Source organism: Aythya marila, assembly GCF_965140915.1.
Source record: "Aythya marila genome assembly, chromosome: 21".
In the NCBI taxonomy this organism is placed as follows: domain Eukaryota; kingdom Metazoa; phylum Chordata; class Aves; order Anseriformes; family Anatidae; genus Aythya; species Aythya marila.
In genome coordinates, this window is record NC_139062.1 from 2,796,609 (window position 1) to 2,814,918 (window position 18,310).

The 18,310-nt window shown below is 58.2% G+C and overlaps 1 protein-coding gene across 4 annotated transcripts in view; it reads left to right on the top strand.

Annotated features, from left to right (window-relative positions):
- Positions 1–18,310, top strand: part of SAMD11 (sterile alpha motif domain containing 11) — a gene marked incomplete at its 5' end in the record, with an annotated part of 101,988 nt that overhangs the window by 74,131 nt on the left and 9,547 nt on the right. For all 4 annotated transcript variants that reach the window (XM_082777249.1, XM_082777251.1, XM_082777250.1 and 1 more), the window contains 6 exons: positions 1,302–1,394; positions 6,131–6,295; positions 10,494–10,644; positions 16,952–17,067; positions 17,229–17,307; positions 17,546–18,252. In XM_082777249.1, coding sequence (XP_082633375.1) covers positions 1,302–1,394; positions 6,131–6,295; positions 10,494–10,644; positions 16,952–17,067; positions 17,229–17,307; positions 17,546–18,252 — 1,311 coding nt within the window. The remainder of the gene's footprint in view (positions 1–1,301; positions 1,395–6,130; positions 6,296–10,493; positions 10,645–16,951; positions 17,068–17,228; positions 17,308–17,545; positions 18,253–18,310) is intronic.

Consider the following 18,310-nt stretch of genomic DNA (forward strand, 5'->3'; position numbering starts at 1 on the left):
GCTTCATTCCGGCTGGCCGCGAGCCTCGGCGATCCTCTCTGAGTGCCAGCTTCGTTACCAGGCTGGGAGACGGGGTCGGGCGAGATGGGATCGGGGGCTGCCCGCGCCGCGTGAAGCCCTGGCGGTGCCACTTGTGGCTGCGCCGAGCGCCAGGAGGGCTCCCGGGATGAAGGGTGCGGGTCTGTGCTTGGGCTCTCCCGGTAAATGCAGCGCCGAGGCAGGACCCCGGGCTCGCAGAGCTGCACCCGAAGCAGTTCGCAGTGATTCCGGCTACGAAGGGCGGTCGCTGGGCTCAAAATGTCACCTGCAGCCGAAATCAGTTCGCCGCTCTTATAAATAGCGCCGAGGGGTTTTGTAACCTTCCTCAACTCCGACGCGTCGGGCAAATTTGCAGAAGCTCTGCACGCGTGGTGACTCGCGGGCAGGTGCAGCGTGTGCTCACTCAGACATGGTGCTTGTTTGCCAGGTTTATTTATTCATTATTATTTTTTTTTTTTTTAAGATGCTGCATCTTTAACGAGCCCTTGATAGATGAGGATTTGATGCGCGCAGTGACAAACAGCCTCTTCCTTCCTGCCCATATGCAACATCATGCTTTCAGTTTTTCCCCAGCATTATTATGGGAGGATATTGATTTTAAATCTGTTCGGGGACGCTGTAATTGTGTATTAGGTATTTTGTGTTGGTTTGTAGGGCTGCACTAATGCAAAAGGCTTGAGCGTTTCCGTACAATCTAGAGGGGGAAGATTGCTGAGGACCTTGAGGTTTTGAAGAGGAGAGAGGGAGGGAGGGAGGGGGGGAAAGAGAGAGAGAGAGAGAGAGATACTGTGGTAGGAAGATTCAGAGATCTGTTGTGCTTTTTTTTTTGTTGTTTTTTTCTTTCTTTTTTTTTTTTTCCTCCCCTTTCTCTTCCCCCAGTTGCTTTGCATCAGGGCATGAAAGGAGTGGAAACACCAGGGGGACAAAAGGCAACAGAACAAATGATGAAACTCAGTAAGGAAATCAACTGGATTCAGAATTTATCGCTCGAAAACGTTGCATTGATCAGAGTGCGAATAGTCATTATGCGCTCTCGGACTGCGTGATTAGGAAAGCAGATCAAGGCTCTCAGGATGATGATTTTTCTTACTTTCGCTTTTTTTTTTTTTTTTTTTTTTTTTCTCCTCTGCCTGTAATGTGTGTGTGTGTGTGTGTGTTTGTGTGTGTGCGAGAGGAGGAAAATACCAAAGTCTCGCTGGCTGCTTCTGCAAAGAGGAAAGTACAGCCTTATCTGATGCTCAGGTCTCTCCTCTCTCTCCTAGATGAGATTTTAGGCAAGAGAAGAGTATGTTCTCCCAACAGCAGCAGTGAGTGTCCTTTAGAAAGCAAGAAAGCCCGAAGTGAGTCCCCAAAGGGTAAGTGCTGCTTCTCCCTCCCCCCCCCATCCCCTTCCCCTTTCTTCTCCTTGCTTAATTGAAATTAGGGAGGGGAGGGAGGGCTTGGAGAGGCTGCGGCGGGGTGCTGGAAGTCGCCAGCGCCGAGGGTGCCCGGGGAAGGCAGGCAGCGCTCTGCTTTCTTTATCTAATCGGAGGGAAGCTCGCGGCGCGAGAAGGGAATTGCCTCTTAATTAGAATAATTATTTTAGGGCTTAAAAAGCGAGCTGCAGGCTCGGCAGCGGATTTTCGGGGTGTTCCTACTTTCCAGGCGGCGTGCCTTGATTATGCATTTAATATAAAAGATACGGAGAGGCTTATCGTGCTGGCATCTGCTCCTTTAAAGGGAAAAAAAAGAGGAGCTCGCAGGGAGGATAGGGCTGCCTGGGTGTTTCGTATGCATTTATGGCACTGTTCCTATAGAGATGGAATCCGCGGAAGGTTCGTCTTTTTAGGGTTTTTTTTTTTTTTTGAATCTCCCGATTTGCTTTCCGGCTCCTTTCTCCAAACACGATTTTCAAACTTTCTTCACAGCTGGCGAAGCGGGGAGGGGAACGGAGCCTGCAGCTAACGAGTTTGGCTCCGGGTTGCGTAAATGAGGGCTTGCAGGCCGTTGGCTTCGAGGCTTTGTTGTTAAGTTCAGACTAATTAGCTGTCAGTGATGCCCACCTCCATCGCCGTGCCCAACCTGCTCTCTTCTGGCTATTTAAGAAAGGAAGAGGCAGGCTGGCTGGCTGGAGCTAGGTCCTGTTTTGGGGGTTTGGAGGCCAGCAGCTGAGCCTCCCCAAGGTGTCCATCCCGAGTAACGCCTCCAGGGAGTCCCAAGGGGGTCTTGCACACAGCAGTGTGTCCTGAAGCCTTCTGAAACCGAGTGCTGTATGTGAGGAGATGTAAAGATATATCGCAGAGGCTTGTACCACATCCTAATCTTGCATAATGTTCCCCTACATTGTCTCTTCCTGGTTCCTTCTCCCCAAATTACGAGCTGAGAGGCAGCGTATTTTGAGGGGATGCTGAATGCTAGCGTTGCTCCGTGTGATAACGCTAGCATCACCTAAGAACATCCGAAATCTCTCTTTTCACATAAGCATCTCCTGTCTGCTCAGTCCTCATTCCAATTAAAGGCACCTTAGCTTTTTCCTGGGCTTTTCTGAAAGGCAGAAGGATGCGCTGCTGCTCGTTACCTGTTTTCCTTGATTGGTTTGTCTGCCCTGCTGCTGTTATCCTAGGAGTTTCTGGCAGCTGTGCAGGTAAGTTCCAGCAGATTGCTGGATTCCGAAATGCATTTGTTAGATGGCAGCGTGGGCTCCTGTGCCACATCTGACAGAGCTGCTGTCTGCTTTGCTCCTCTGCTGAGGCCGTGCCCTTCCCAATTCCAGGACCACAGTGCTTAGAAAACGAGCCCAGGTAACAGCAGCCTCTGTCCGGGCTGAGAACGGGCTAAACTTTAATCAAGCCACCTGAAACCAAACTGCTGCGTTTGGATTCACCCTAGGAAAGCGCCCGAACCCGCAGGGATGGAGGTTTTGGCCATGGGAGCAGCAGGGTCAGGCCATCCCCTGCTGTTCCCTCGCTCTGCCTTCTCCCACCGTTGCTCTTCACCTGCGTGGGCTGAGCGTGCACTAAAAGAAATCCTGCTCCTTAATTCGGGGTGACTCAGTCTGGGATTCCCCCCCCTGGCTCAGAGCGGGGTGCCCAGGAAGCCCCGCACAGCAGCAAATTTTTGATTTTCCACACCCACTTTTTTCTCAGAAAGCCTTCCCTGCCCTTTCCAGCGCTGCAAGGCGGAGTGGAAACTCTGAGCTGGGCCTTTTGCTAATCCCCCACATTACCTGTTTTTTATTGCATCCCATCACAGGGGACTCCCCTGCTCTCTCCAGCACCACGCAGGCATTTTAAGGCTGTGCTGGTGCTAGCACACCATTATAATAGCTGGAGGGAATAGGAACGGAGTCTTTTGTGCTTTTAGGGCCTTTATTTGCCCACTCCCTACAAGGCAGAGAGGGTAAAGAAGGGGTAGAGCTGGAGTTTCTGTTCCCTGTGCCCAGGACAGTGAGAGCATCTTGCAGACTTGTCATCCTGCTGGCAGTCAGAAGGATGCATGCTGTGCCATTTCCAACACCACGGGCCCCAGGGGCTGGGGATTTGGGATTTGGGATCCACTGCTGCAGGGCGGATCCCAGCTGTGCTCGGTGGGGACGAGAAGTGAGCACAGCCTGAGATTTAGGGGTGGGAAAGGAGACGGGGACGACCAGAAGGGTTTTGCAGCCTCCTCGCCAGGTCTGCGCCCATCCTTTCCCCTTGTGGGGCTGCAATCCTGGGGGCGCACAGGGCTCAGTGCCCCTCGCCTCATGGCCCTGATGCAGCCCTGGCACTGCCGCCCCATTTCCCAGCCAGCTTTTTGGAGAGAAGCAACCCCACACCTCCAGCACATCTTGGGGACGAGGCCAGGAGAACAGGGGCAGGCGGGGCAATCACCGCCTCTCCCTCCCCGAGCGAAAAACCACCTGTGGGGCTGGCAGCCTTTCCAGCCGGGCAGCAGCAGCAGCAGCCCTCCCTTCCCCCTCGGCGATGCTCGATGCTCGCCGCCGCGCACGCCGGAGATCAAAAGCCAGCCCTATCTCGGTGGAAACGGGGCCGCGGCTGTCAAACAGAGCAGAACGTTCTGGCGTCTCGTATGGAAATGCGAGCGGATCAGAGGCTCGGCGCGAGGGCTGCGCTGGCAGGTCACGGAGGAAGCTTTCTCCCCGGGAGACAATTCCCCAAGCGAAGCCCCGGCTCCCGAGGCAACGGCGGCGTGGCCGGAGATGCGCGACGCGCGGTGAAACGGAGCGCTGGCAGGAAAGAGGGGGGGATAATGGGGAGGAAGGTTTCGGTTCCCGTTCAGACTGCTGTGAAATAAATCTGCCGGGAGCCTCCTCGGCCTTTGGGAGGGTTTCAAACCAGGCTGGACCAAGCGCTGGAAAATCCAGCGGGAGGAGTGTTGCGCTCACCCCCCGGGGCGGGCTGGTGGCCTCGCGCGCTGCTCTTTCCGCCGCTCTCTTTCCTTTGCTGTTGGAGGTGATTCAAGACAAAACCCAACCTTACTGCATCCTTGGGTAAGGAAGTGGATGGGAGCTGGGTCACAGCTGCGCAGCTCAGATCCAGCTCTGACAATTTGTTCCTTTATTTTTTATTTTTTTTTCTGTGGAGCTTGCCCGGTTGTCGTGGCACAGGAGGCGCAGGCTGGGTGCTCCTGCCCACCCCTGGGGCTGTGACGAGGTGGTGCAGCACCTCCACGTCCCCCACGCCAGCCCACATCATCCAGGAGCTGTTTTTTGGGGGGCTGGCAGCGGGGAGAGAGGGTCCACATGGCTGGAGATGCTCAGGAGGCCCTGTGTGTGCCCTCCTGGTGGCCGTGCCAGAGTCTGCTCCACACCTGGCAGCTGGAGGAGATTTGGCGAGATCAGTCCCTCTCGCATTCCCCCCCGGTAATGACAAAAGCAGACAGCAAAGCTTCAGCAGGGCTGGAATTATCGCTGGCTGAGTCATGTGAAATCTTGGAGTTTTCAGCGTGGAAAGCCAGCCTTTCCCCGGGCTCCTCCTCACCGCCCCCCCCCTCGCACCTGAAATCTGCTCTGGGGCTGATCCGATGGAGTTTATGGTAATTAAGTGCTATTAACTCCCCTCCTCCTTCCTTTTTTTTTTTTTTTTTTTTTTTTTTTTTTCTCTAATGACACAGCTGTGTTAAAAAAAAAAAAGCAGTGATTTCCCTAAAGCAGGTCTGCAGCACGCGGCTTTGCTCCTTAGACCTTTGGTTAAGAGCATCAGAAGGGAGCAGGGAGAATTTGGTGCCCCTGCGTGTCCCTGGAGAGGTAGCAGGGGAGATGGGGATGGGAATTGGGTCCCTGTCCCCATCCCCATGCTCCTTCCACGGGTGTCCTGCAGGTTTGGGTACCTGCAGGTGTGGCTGTCTCTTCTTTTGGGGCAGGATTTTGTGTGTGGGGTGGGGTGGGGATGAACTCCTGGTGCCTGCTGGCTCGAAGCGGGTCCCGGACCCGTGCTTTGCGCAGGGCGCCTGCGGTCCCCGAGGTGCAGGCTGGAGATTTCTCTTTTCGAGCAGTGCTTTGGGAGCTGGGGGCAGCTTGATTTCCTTTATTATTTATTTTTATGTATATATGCAGGCAGTAGGGTGGTCTCATCGTGCACCCAGCGCAGCGGGAGCCCTGCCCGCATCCCCGTGAGTAATGAAAAGGTTTTGCCCCTGGGGAAGATCCCAGATAAAACAGCCCGAGAGCAGCCAAGGCAGAGAAGGGTAATTACTGGGAGTTGTGCTTACAGTAAACACAAAGCCCGTGGGGTTTCAGCTCCCCAGCAGTCGGGCTGGGATCCCTGCTGCCCAGGGAGCAGGCAGGGCCCTCCTCAAAGCTCACAGGCATTTCGGGAAGGGGGAGAGGTGGGCGTGCTGGGCCATTTGTAGGCTTTTCTGGGTGTGAGGCTGAGCAAACCGTAGGGACTGCACGTGGTGCTACGTCTCGGGGCACGAGGACTGCTTGCTCCATCAGTTCTGTGTGTGCTAGTCATGGAAATTGTCCTAACACCCCCCCACACCCACCTCGCTCTTTCCTTTGCCCCCCATCCCTGTACTCAGTGTGATTTTTCCGCCGTGTTTCACTATGGAAAAAGACCAAAAAAAAATAAATAAATAAAATAAAGCCCCAAATCTCTCTGCTCCTCAGAAAACTCCCACACGCCTCTGCTGGAGGACGCGGTGACTCAGATGACCCCGGAGGAGCACTACAGGCGCATGATGTCGGCGCTGAACGAGCACGGCACGTTCGAGGAGCAGCAGCAGCAGCGTCTCTACCAGCTGGCCAACAGCATGGCAGTGCCCAGCCACGGAGGTACGGGCACGGGGGGGACACCAGGGCTTGGGTTTGCCAATGGTTACGGCTTGTCAGATGTTCTGGTGAGGATCCTTTGGACTCTTTTTTCCCTCATCTCCCTGGAGGTGGCTGCTCTCAGCTGTCTGGAAGTGCTAGCACCTTCTGGAGCAACCCATTGATGGCGCAGGATTTAGCTAAGCGTTGATAACGCCGGGTTTGGAATGTCTGTGCACTAGCTGCTGCCCACAGACATGGCGTAAATTGGTGTTAATGACCTTTTGCCTTAACGAGAATTAGATATCCCATGATTTTACGGACAATTAACATATGCAGATGGAGCCGGGTCGCAGTGAAGGCAGCTCAGCAGGCAAACGCTGATGTCAGGGGGGATGGGTTCAGCCACGGTGTCATCTTCTGGAAATGATTGTGTTTGCATCACCGAGGATCAATCTGCTCCTTTGCTAGCCAAAACCAGAGCCACTGTGAAGTAAGAGGGTGCTGAAGGGACAGACCCTCCTCTACACCCACCTGGTGAGGGCTTCATCGGGGCATGGCTGTGAGGACCACATAGATTTCAGCTTCCAGCACTAAGACGTTGTCCCCAGACCTTCCCAGGTCCTCTGAGGTTGAGCTGGGGACAGCTGAGAGACCCCCCAGCCCCTCGTTATTTGCTGCCTGCTGCGTGTGCTGCTTGTTGTGCTGCTGTATGATGCCTTCCTGGCTGCTGGCTCGAGGCTGGAGCAGTACAGGAGTGTTTCTGCACCAATATTTGTGCTGAAGAGAAGATGTTGCTGCTCTGCTCTTCAAAACAAGCTGGTGCTTGTAGTTACAGGAGGGAAAATCCAAAGCCTGGCTCCAAACACCTTAACGGGTACCGCTGCGTGCCGCTGCCCTGCCCTGGGCAGGTGCCAGCACCCAAAGGGCACTGCGGGAAGGGAAGGAAAGGAAGGATCTCTGGAGACTTTTGCCTTCAGCTGGGGAAGAAGCTGCCTAGCTGCAGCAGGGCTGCGGGATGCCGTGCTGTGCCTAAAGGGGGCACCAGGCAGTTGCAGCTTCCAGCCGGGGAAGCGCTCGGCAGAGCGCAGGAGCGCAACCTCCCCGCAGCGCTGCAGGGGTGCCTCGGCTGCCTCCTTGGCCCAAGGGGAGGCCGTGCGGTGTCCCGGCGGGGTGACCCAGCTCTCTGCATCCCTCAACGGTTGGGAGATGGAGGAGATGCTTCTGCTGCAGCACGGGGAGCAGAGCTGAGCGCTGGTGCTGTGCCAGGACGCAGGGTGCGGGGGCTGGCAGGCGCTGCCGGGGGGTCCGGGGGAGCGCGAGCAGCATCCGTGAAGCATCCAGCAGGAGCTGGAGGAGAATCTCCAGTCTGGAGTGCAAATCCCCAGGGCTCCTTGTTAGGTTAATGAAGAGGCTGTCTTCTTTTCCACTCTGTTTGATTTGATTGGCTTCTCTGGGGGCAGGAAGGCGATTCCTTTCGCCGCGGAGTAAGAATTTGCTCATCAGCAGAGGCACAGCACAAGGCTGTGCGCAGACGAACAGTGGTGAACACGGCACACGCCTCGGTGCTCGGCTGTCCCAGGGGTTTCCAAGAGGTGCAGGGCTCCTGCAAACACCATAGTTTGGGGGCAGCACCATGCCCTGTAGGGCTGGAGTTGTTGTCCCGTGAACCCAAGTGTGCAAAAGCACCAGAGGCTGCGCACAAAGGGACGGCACCTCCAGACACCCAGGTCTGCCTAGACCATGCTGGACACGTGCTCTGTAATTCTCAGCACCAAACGGGGTGCACACACACCTGTATTTAACAGGAGAGCCCCCGTGCCCTGGGCACCCGCTGGTGCTGGACACGCAGACCACACGCAGCTGCTGCCACCCCCTTCTCCCCCCACGCCACGAGTGCAGTAGCTCATTTCCATGAAAAGCCTGACGCTTTATGTATTATTTTTTTACGATTAAATCATCTCCTCAGCCTTTGCGGGACGAGGGGGCACCCTGAGGTTTTGGGGTGGGCATTGGAGAAGAGGAGCCGGCACCGAGGGGCTCTCCGGTCCCGCCGCCGAGACAAAACTTGGTGAATTTTGGATGGGCTCCGCGCCGCGGGGCCCTGGTCGGGCCATAAATTATTCGTGCCACTACAAAGCGCAGTTTATCTGCGGGCTCGCACGGAGGCACCAATAACATTAATAATTTAAAAAATGTTAATAATTTAGAAATCTTTTTTTTTTTTTTTTTTTTTTAATTGCCTTTCTCCTCCTCCCCCTCTCCTCCTCCTCCTCCTCCTCCGCCCCCGTGCTCCCAGCGGCATTCATCCGGCATTCTGCATTCAGGCTGCCTCCGTGCCTGGCTCCTCCATCCGCCGGCGTCCCCCTGTCAATCAATCTGATTTCCCAACTGTCAGAGTGCAGGATTGTAAATAACAGACCCTCGGGGGGGGGGGGCGGGCGAGGGGCAGGGGCACGGGGAGAGGGGGGAGAAGGAATGGGGAGAGCAAGAGGAGACGGGAGGGCGGGTGTGCGGGGGGTTGCTGCGGTCATTCGGGATCAATGCGGCTCCTGGAGCTGGCCGCACGCCAGCCTTCTAAATTACAGGCGCTGTGGCAATCAGGAGCGACCTGGGCTTTGCAGATAATTAATTTATAAACATTGGAGGTGCGCCGTCCCCGGCTCGGAGAATTCTCTCAGCTTTATTTTTTTTTTTAACGCCCTCCGATGGGGTTTTGGTGCCCCGCTCTTCCTTAGGCTGGAAATTTGGAGGGTGTTGGAGCGTTTGTCCCCTCGTTTGGTGGGGCTGTGTGTGTGTGAACGTGGCTAAAACCCAGCCAGGTTCCCATGTGCTGCTTGTTCCCAGCCCAGCTTGCACAGGCTTTGAGCCCTGACCATGGCAAAAATACTCATTGGGGCTCGGGCATGGGATGTGTGGATGCTGCAACCCCCAGAACCCAAAAAAAAATCAGCGTGCTGGTGGAGGAAGGCAAGGAGAGGGAGCGGGTAGCGTGGCCAGGTTGTGCAGCACTCTCTCATTAACTTTGCTTTATTAATTGCTTGTGGGAAGAGGCCTGATGCACACCGCTTGGCGGGGAGGGCTTGGAAATCGCAGGCAGCTCCTGAGCAGGGTGTGCTCGTTAAGATAAATCCTCCTCTCCTCCTCTCCCCAGCTGTGTTTTGGTTTCCTTTCGCAGCGTGGCACGCCTGAGTGTGCGAAGGAGGTTTCCTGTAAGCGTGCACCCGTGTGCGTGCGTTTCCTGCCTGTCATGTGAATGGCAGCAGAGGTTTTGTTGTGGGTTCGAAGCGAGCCGTGCGTAGGAACCAGGCACTGCTGGTGCTGAGCTGCCAGAGCAGCTGCAGAAAAAACCCCAGTTGGTGCAGCTGGGAGCCGTGCCCACGTCCTTTGCCCTTTTTGGAGGTTTGTCCACCTGTGGTGGTCCCCGAGGAGGAAAAGCAGAGTGGGAAGCTGTTGCCTGGGCATCTCCTGGTGCTCCCCAGCAGCCCTGTGGCTGTCACCATCGCGTGGCACTGGGCCACCGCCTGGGCGATGGGGACAGGCTCCTGGGGTGGGGGGGAGCTTGACCGAAGGGTGTATTTTGCATTTTTTTCGGGCTGCTGAAGGCGCCGTGCCCCGGGCTGGAACGAGGGGGGGGCCCTCGCCGTGCCCCAGCAGCAAAACCACGCCGGGCGCGCCCCAACCTGCGCGAGCGAGGGGCACCCCCGGGATCTGGGGGCTCCGGGTTCTGCTGGAGCAGCCCCCGGAGTTTTTTTTTGGGGAGGGGATTTTGGGGGAAGCAGCCCCCCTCCCGGCCCGGGTCTGAACAGCTCCCGCTCCCTTGTGCCCCCCTCCCCGCCTGCCTCCTCCCCTCCCTCCGCCAGGAAGGCAATTAAGCAGCAATCCGCCCCCCTCCCTCCCTCCCCTCCCGGAGTTGCACAATTTCCTCCGCTGCCCAACTCCCTCGGCGGCGGAGGCGGCTCCGGCTCCGAGCCCCCGCTCTGCAGGGTGAGCACCCGGGGGGGGGGGCAGCGGCTGGGCTGGGGGCTGCGGGGCTGGGGGCTGCGGGAGGGGAGATTGGGACGGATGGATGGAGAGGGGAGGGGGGGGACCCGCTGTCCCCAGCTGGGGAGCCGGCAGCAGCGGGGTTGGGGAGCTGGGGGTCCTTCGGGCAAAAGGAGGGCGGTTTGGTGGTGGTTTATTTTGTGGGGGGGGTCGAGGCTGATCCTTTCCCTCTCCCCAGATCTGCTCCGGGCTCGGCAAGAGGTGGCGGCGGCGGCGGCGGCGCGCAACCCCGGCGCGATGGAAGCGCACATCCCCTCGGGCAGCAACTCGTCCAGCCAGAGGAGGAAACAGGGGCTGCCCCAGCACAGGGACACCCATTTCCCCGAAAGGTACCTTCGGGGGGGGGGGGACATGGCTCTGCCAGGCCGCTGGGGAGGGCTGGCCGCGGTTCCCCCCCGCCCCGGGGCGGGGTTAGCAGCGGGCACGGCTTGGGAAAGGGGCTGCGCTTTTTGGGGAAGGGCTTGGGGGGGCTCCAAGCAGCCCCCTGGGGACCCCAAGGGGAAGCGCAGCCCTGGATGAGGGGGCACGGAGGATGCCCCGCTGTCACCTCTTGTAGGTGTGGGGGTTTTGGGGTTTGGGGGTGGGACACGGAGGGGGGCGATGGGGGCTTTGCTCACTGCCTGCCTGCTGGGAGCCGTCCCAGCCCTGCCTCGGGTCCCTCTCCAGCCTGTCCTTAGGCACAGAGCAAGTGAAGGTGTTGAAGCTGGGGTTTTAGAGCTCCCCCAGATAGGGAGAGAGGAGGAATGCACCAGGGTGGAATAAAAAGAGAAGAAATTTTCCTTTTTTTTTTAGAGGAAGAAGGAGGCGAGGCTTCCTTTTTCCACTGACAGGAGTGCTGGAAAGCTGATTTCCCTCCCTCCCAAGAAATTCTAGCTCATTTATCTTGCTCTGTGCCACAAGCCATTCCCTCCACAATCAGGAACTTCAGAGGGAAATTAAATTAAAGCTGCGTGAGCTCCTGACAAGGATCGCAGAGGTGGGGATGCAAAGACTTTGGGTATCACGGGACAAGCAGTGGAAAGCTCCAGCATCTAGCCTCGTCTGGCTTTCATCTCGGGGTGGGAGCAGCTGGATATATGGATTCTGTAGCGTGCATATTAACCCTCTGGGTTTAGAGTCCCTCCGTTCGTTACAGCCTCGGGGATCCCGTCTGTTTTTCCCTCTCTCTGAGCGAGGAGGCTGGGCGCAGACCTTCCTCCTGCGGGGTGCACTTTGGCTAACCCGCCCCGCGAAACCCCAAGCCAGGCCACGTGGATCGTAGGCAGACCTGCGAGGAATGCAGGGATAGAGGAGCTTCAGTGCAGCCAGGCAGATGGGGGGGGGGAATTGGAAATTTTCTCCAGCTCTGTGTGGCCTGGAGAAGAGCCAGGCCAGCCGGAGGGCTGGCTGCAAGAGCCCCCGCGGAAGGGTGGAGGCGGTGCGTGGGGAGGCGCTGCAAGCAGGGGGGGCAAAACTGCACAGGAGGGAGATCCCTATCGCGCCCAGAGGTGCTCTGCTGCCAGGCAGGTGCTGTGATGGAGCTGGGCAGGGCCAGGAAACGTTAAAGCGGTTGGGAAGAGGGCAGGGAGGCAGCCAGCAGGCTCAGCAGGGGCTGGAGCTGGGAGCTGTGCGCCTCCCCGCACCGCTTCTGTTGGCGATCCCGTTCTCCGAGTGGCCCTGCAAGGTTGGCACGTGTCAGACAGAGATCCCGGTGAGGTGAGGAGGGGAGGAGAGCACACAGGGCCCCAGCCTGGCGTGGGTATTGAGAGAAGAACCTGCAGGCCCTCGGGTTCAGCTTGCAGGGTCACCCCGTGCCTCAGTTTCCCTTCCTGCGCTGCGACGGGGCCCTGGTTTTAGGGATTTTCCTGGGGTTTTTAGGGATGCCAGGAGAAGCCACGGCCACGCGTTACAAAGCAGAAAAGCACCGTGTGGGTTAAATCCTGCCTTCCCTTCTCCCTGGTGCTGTTAGCCTTGGGTTTTGCTCTTGGCTGCCATGGTCCCTGTCAACCAGGTCAATCACAGCAGCCTTTCTGCACCTTATTGTGCAGGCATGGACGTTGTAAAGGGTTCAGGTAGGCACTGACAGAGGCGGTGGCGATGGAGGAAGCGGGCTCACGTGCGTGGGCAAACCGTAGGTAGATTTATGACATCTCCTTTCCCCGGAGCAGAAGCAATCATGCATGATGCGGGGGGCTGCGAGCTGCTTGGCGCGGCGTTAAAATTCCATTCCGGCTTCCCATCGGGAGATCTGCGGGGATCAGGTCAGCTCTCCAGCGTGGCAGCAGCGTGGGCAGGAATAATTAGCCACTCCAGGCGTTACGAGGAGGGGAAAACCCATGCAGGTGACCCAGTTGTGCTGAGCCAGGGCAGTGCTGCCGCTCTCGCAGAGGCAGGGACGGAGGGAGCTCTGCCAGCAGGAGCTGCCCACTCGGTGCCCCGCTTCCCAGGTGTGAGGAGGGTGGGAGGCGAGGAGTCAGAGCCAGGGAACATCTGGGAAGGGAGGCGTGTGCCTGACTTTTTGGGTAGGCGTAACGAAGCAGAAGGTAGGGAGATGGGTGCTGGCTGTGCCAGGGTGTGCTCCAAAAAACACTAAAATGGACATTTTTGGGGCTGGGTCCAAGGTCCTTTGAGCAGGGCAGTGTTCCCTTCACCTCTCCAGCTTCCCCAGCTGTCGGGGGCAGTTTGTAAAAGCTGTGCCTCTCGCAGTGCCCGTGGCCAGACCTGGAGCCGGGCTGCTGCTGGAGAACCCATTTGGTTTCAGTTTCCTAAATCCTTCCCGAGATCGGCTCAGCCTCGGCTTACGGAGCGCCAAGCCCCGGTGGTTTGTTTGAAAGGGCTGTCGAGTTAGCTCGGAGTTATAAAAAGACTTGGAAGAGGAAAGGGTACAGCTCGAAGGTGTCACTGTTACTGCTCCAGCCTGGAGAACTTCCCATCTCCAAGCTGCTCCTGCAGGAACGGCAGGTGGCTGCGCCCTGCACAGGCTGGGCTGCTGGGATCCTGCTACCTCCCAAATTTTTTTGGCACTGGGCTGGTTTTGCTGCCTTGTTTGGCCTGGCAGCTTCTTAGCCAGGGTGCTCGGCTCTGGGTACGTAGTGCAGGACCTGCTCCTGGGCCGTGTTCCTGACCTGGAGCTGGGCAGACCCCGCTTCTCTGGGTGTTGGGAGATGCTGGAGCCTTTCCCTTTCCCCCCCTGTGCTCCTTGCTGCCCTCCTACCCTCACCTTGCCCTGCTCTGCATCCCCCTGTCTGCTCCAAAGCCTTCATCCACCTTCCTCCCACTTCTGCACCTCCTCACCTGGGCGAGGGGCAGCGCAGAAAGACCCCGGAGCTCGCCCTGCCCTAGGGAATTTGGCTTTGGCACCGCTTTGCGTTTTGAGCCACCAATTCCCCCCAGCCAGCCCCTCCACGCCCAGGACAGCAGAGGTACGTGTCCCTTTCTGCCTGCAAAACCCGAGCACCGTTTTTTTGAGCAGCCTTTTCATTTCATTTAGTTCCCCTTCCTGGCACTGGCAGCGGCTGTGGATGGCGAGCCAGGAGCTGTGCCTGCCTATTACCTCAGGTTTGAAGTGTCTCTCCCTATCAAATGCAAAGCAGAAGCAAGCAGGGCTCTCATGCATCCTTTTTTTTTCTTTTTTTTTTTTTTTCCTCCTCCTTCTTCCATCCGTTCTAAATTTATTTCCATGCCTTGCCGCTTTCAATCTGCATTCCCTGACCCCCTCACGTCTCCAGCCGCTGCCTCTGCTCGGAGCCTGCCGGGGGGAGCTCGGGAGGCTGCGAGGGGGTTAAGGCGAGAGGCTTGGCTTTACCAGTATAATGTGTAACCCCGTAATGACTTTAAATATTGATTATTTGAAGGCCATTAGTGCTTATTGTTAAAGAAAAGTCAATACTTTTTAAGCCTCGCCAACCATTTGTCTCCTGTTAAAGGACATATCAAATTTAGCAGCATGCAGCGCAAATCCCCTAATACCCTGCTCCCGAGCCTCCAGCTGGCATAGTAGGGGGAAAAAAAAGGGTCTGGGGAAGGACTGGGCAGCACCACGGAACTGCTCTCCTGGGGCAGGGACCAGGCTCATCATTCACCTCCTCGGGGGGCCGGGGCTGTAACTCAGCCCTCGCTCTGGGAGGAGGAAGAGGAGGAGGAAGGAAGCGAAGGGGGCTGGTGCCCGCGTGGGAAAGGATGCGAGGATTTGCATTGCGCTCTGCCTGAGAGCGCACGGCAGCCTCGGCTCGGGTCTCGGGGGGCTTTTTTCTCAGGGGTTGCCTTTTTCTCAGAGCTTGGCTGTCTCCAGGCGTGCTGGGAAGCAGTCGCCGGCCCCGTGGAGGAAGGAATCGGGCTCCCCAGCTCCTGCCCCCGTGCCAAGGGCCAGATTTGGGGCAGAAGCAGCATCTTCCCCATCTGCTGGCCCTAACTAAGCTGGGTGGGAGGCAGGCAGTGCTCGTCCTCGTGGTACCGTGGTTGGAGAGTATTGGTGTGCCAGCAGGGAGCAGGGTCCCTCATCCCCTGGGGATTTCCTGCTTGTCCCACGTGTATTTGGGGTGCCCCACGTGGGGCAGGTGCCGATGCCTCCCCCTAAATTTCCCTCCCCATCGCTCGCCTGCCTGGCCCTGCCCTGAGCTGATCCCTGCTCTGCTGGGAGCCGGAGGCCACGAGCAGCCCCAAATTCCTTCGGGATCACGGCGAGCGCAGCGTTAAGGCATAAGAACAACCTCTGGTTAATGCAGCACTGCCACCAGAGGGAAAAAGATCCTTTTTTCCCAAGCCCAGCCCCGATCTCCAGCTTCCTGGGTCTCCTCTTGGCTAAAACCCGGAGCCTCTCCTCGTTTTTTAGCATCCCCCTGCAGAGCCTGGGGCCGCCGCGCACCGCTCCCGGCACCAAATCGGGGGGACGCATCCCCCGCTTGCCCGGCCTCGGAACAGTTAAAAGCGACTTGATTTCCTAAATTGCTTCTTATAAAACGACCAGCACGTCTGCCAGCCTCGTCTCCCCATGATTACAGCTAATTACGATCGAGCGGACACCTCCTCGCCCCCGTCATGCCGCTTTAATTGTCCGTTATTCATCTGCAGGCTGTCCGGGGTGGCAAAGCACTTGGCAGCCCAGCGACCGAGGCCTCGGCTAATTGTGAGGCCTCGGGGATTAGGGCAGGTGATTACACACTTCATGGTGTAATTACATAAGCATCGCTTGGCTGCTGCCCCGGCTCGGAGCCGAAGGTCAGGCGCTGCGTTACCTGAGATTAATTGGAGCTGCCAGCGGAGTGCGAGGTGCTGGCGGAGCGGTTATACGATTAGCATTAACATTTCAGCAGCGACGGATCGATCCGTGGCTCTCCTCCAGACACAGCGAGCTGTGCAATTAGTTTAGAGGAGAGCTAGGGGAGGAAGGAGGAGGAAAGGAGAGACGGGGAGACAGCCGGAGGAGGAGGAGGAGGAGGAGGAATTCAGAGGGGGCTCGCAGCCCGCCCGCTGCTGCCCATCAGCCTCTTGCAGCATTTCGTGGGGATTTGGAGAGATGGCTGCACGGGACGAGGATGAAACAACCCTGGGAAGACCCAGGGAAAAAGCAGAGCAATTCCTTGTGGTGCTCGTTGGAAAGCCTGCAGGGAGCCTCTCTCACCCCAAATCCTTCCTGGCTGGCTTCTCACGAGCCCTGGGGGCAGCCCAGCCCCACCTTGGCACCCCCCAGCCCCACGGAGAGGGGGAGCTCTCCTTGCCGCGGCGTCTCCCGTGCCTCCCCGCTCCCTTCCTCTCGCCCTCCGGTCTCTCCCGCAGCAGCCTTTACGGGGAGATGTTGTAAAATGAAAATAAACGGCGCAGCACTTGGCTTTGCCTCTGGATGCCCTGGTGAAGGTAATAATGTTGTAAGTGGCCATCAAAAGGAATTAAGAGACATGCAGCCGGAAAGCAGAGATTTGCTTGCAGGCTCCCAGGGCAGATTTGACTAATGGAAGAGACCTTGGCTCCTATTCCCTTCCTGCATATTCTTTTCTTTTTTTCTTCTTATTTTTTTTCTGCAACAAGCAAGCAGGCTCTACCTGCCTTGCTCCTGGGCATTGTCCCCTTCCCCGCCCTCCAACCTGCCTCTTCCAGTCACTTTCCACCTTCCCCAGCTCCCCAAATGCTTCTTCCCACTGACCCCGTGGCACTTGGAGCTCACGTCCCCCTCCCCAGCTCCCCTCTCTCCGCCTCACATCCCACTTTTCTCTCCAACACGGGGAATCACCCCTCGCCCCAGTGATTCCTGTGATCCCCCTGATCCCTTCAGATCTTCACAGCCCCAGCTCCTCAGATCCAGAAGGGCTTTTTGGTTGTAAGGGAGCTGAGACAGAAGCCCGAGCTTGAAGGGAAAGGCAAAGGCAGCGTCCCCAGCATTGCATCTGCCAGCTCTGGGTAGCCAAGGATGCTCTGAGCAGCCCAGCTCAGAGTAAATGAGGAGCAGGAGGGTGAGGGCAGGTAGGGCCGGTGGAGTTTGGGCTGATTTCTTCCCCCATTTGGTTCTGCTTTTCTGTATTTATTATTTTCTCCTCCTTTGCAAGTCTTACATCCAGGAAACGGGCATCTTTCTTATCTCGGCCCAGCCCCTGGTGGTGCAGAGAAGGGATGCTCTTCCTGAGCCAGCTTTTCAACCTGGATTTCTTTTTCTGGTCCCCGCAGGGAGATATCCCACCCACCGCCGCTGCTCTCGCCCCAGAACGCGCCCCATATCGCCCTGGGGCCCCACTTGAGACCTCCTTTCCTCGGGGTGCCTTCGGCCCTGTGCCAGACACCAGGTGAGTGCAGGAGACGCCGTCTTTCAGCACGGGGTTGGGAATGGGTTGGGTTGGGTTGTGGAAGCTCTCCTGCTCGGCCCTTCGGAGAGCTCCTCCCGAGCGAGCAGGGAGTCAATGCTGGGCTGAATAACCCCGCGTCGTTTTGCCCTCCCTGTCCCCAGGTTACGGGTTCCTGCAGCCGGCACAAGCAGAGATGTTTGCACGGCAGCAAGAGATGCTCCGAAAGCAAAACCTGGCGAGGTGAGGAGCGCGGGGGGCGAGCCCTGCCCTTCTTTTCCCTGCTGTCACGCAGGGCAGTGCGGGGTGCGGGGCTGGGGGAGCCGTGCACGAGCAGTAGAGACACATCCAGCCGATCCCAATGGATCTGAGCGCGTGGGGACCGCGCTTGGAGAGCCCCCAGCTCAGCTTCAGCCGTGCTGCGGGTCAACAAATTCCTCTTAGGGTCTTCCAGTGACCTCCTCTGCCTCTCCCCGTGCAGGTTGGAGATGTCGGCCGAGATCATCCGCCAGAAGGAGCTGGAGAACCTCCACAGGCAGCGGCTGCTGGCCGGCGACCCTCTGAGCCTCCACCCCGGCTTGCCCCCGGACCACCCGGCCCTGCGCAACGTGCACGACATCCCCGAGGGCCACCCGCTGCGGGAGGAGCTGTCCCGGCGCAACGCCATGCTGGTGCTGCGGCACAACAACGCGCCCCTGCTCTCCCTCAACCCCGGCGTCCCCAGCAGCTCCACGCCGCCCAAGGAGCAGCCGCGGCGGGGCAGCAGGAAGGCGGCGCAGCACCGCGCCGAGCCGCAGGGGCCGAGCGAGGCCAAGGAGGCGGCGGAGCCCCGCGGGGCGCGGGACGGGGCCCCGGACTGTAACGACGAGGAGATGAAGGACTCGGAGAGCGACGCCGACGTGAGCGACGAGAAGCCCGAGAGCCTGAAGGCGGAGAGCAGCGGCTCGGCCGCCGAGCTGAAGGAGTGCAAGGAGGCGGGGAAGGGCTGCGAAGGGGCCAAGGAGCTGGGGGAAGGGGCCGCCGGCACCAATGCGCCCTGCAGCTCGTCCAGCGCCGAGTCCCCCAGCCACTTGCTCGGGCCGGGCATCAACAAAAGCGAGGTGAAATACCTGCCGCCAGCCTCCATCCCGCCGCCCCAGCCGCTGCCCTTCGGGTTCCCCTACACGATGAGCCCGTACTTCCACGCAGGTGGGTGCGCCGAGTGGCTGTGGGGCTTGCTGAACACAGGGTTCGTCCCCTTGCCGTC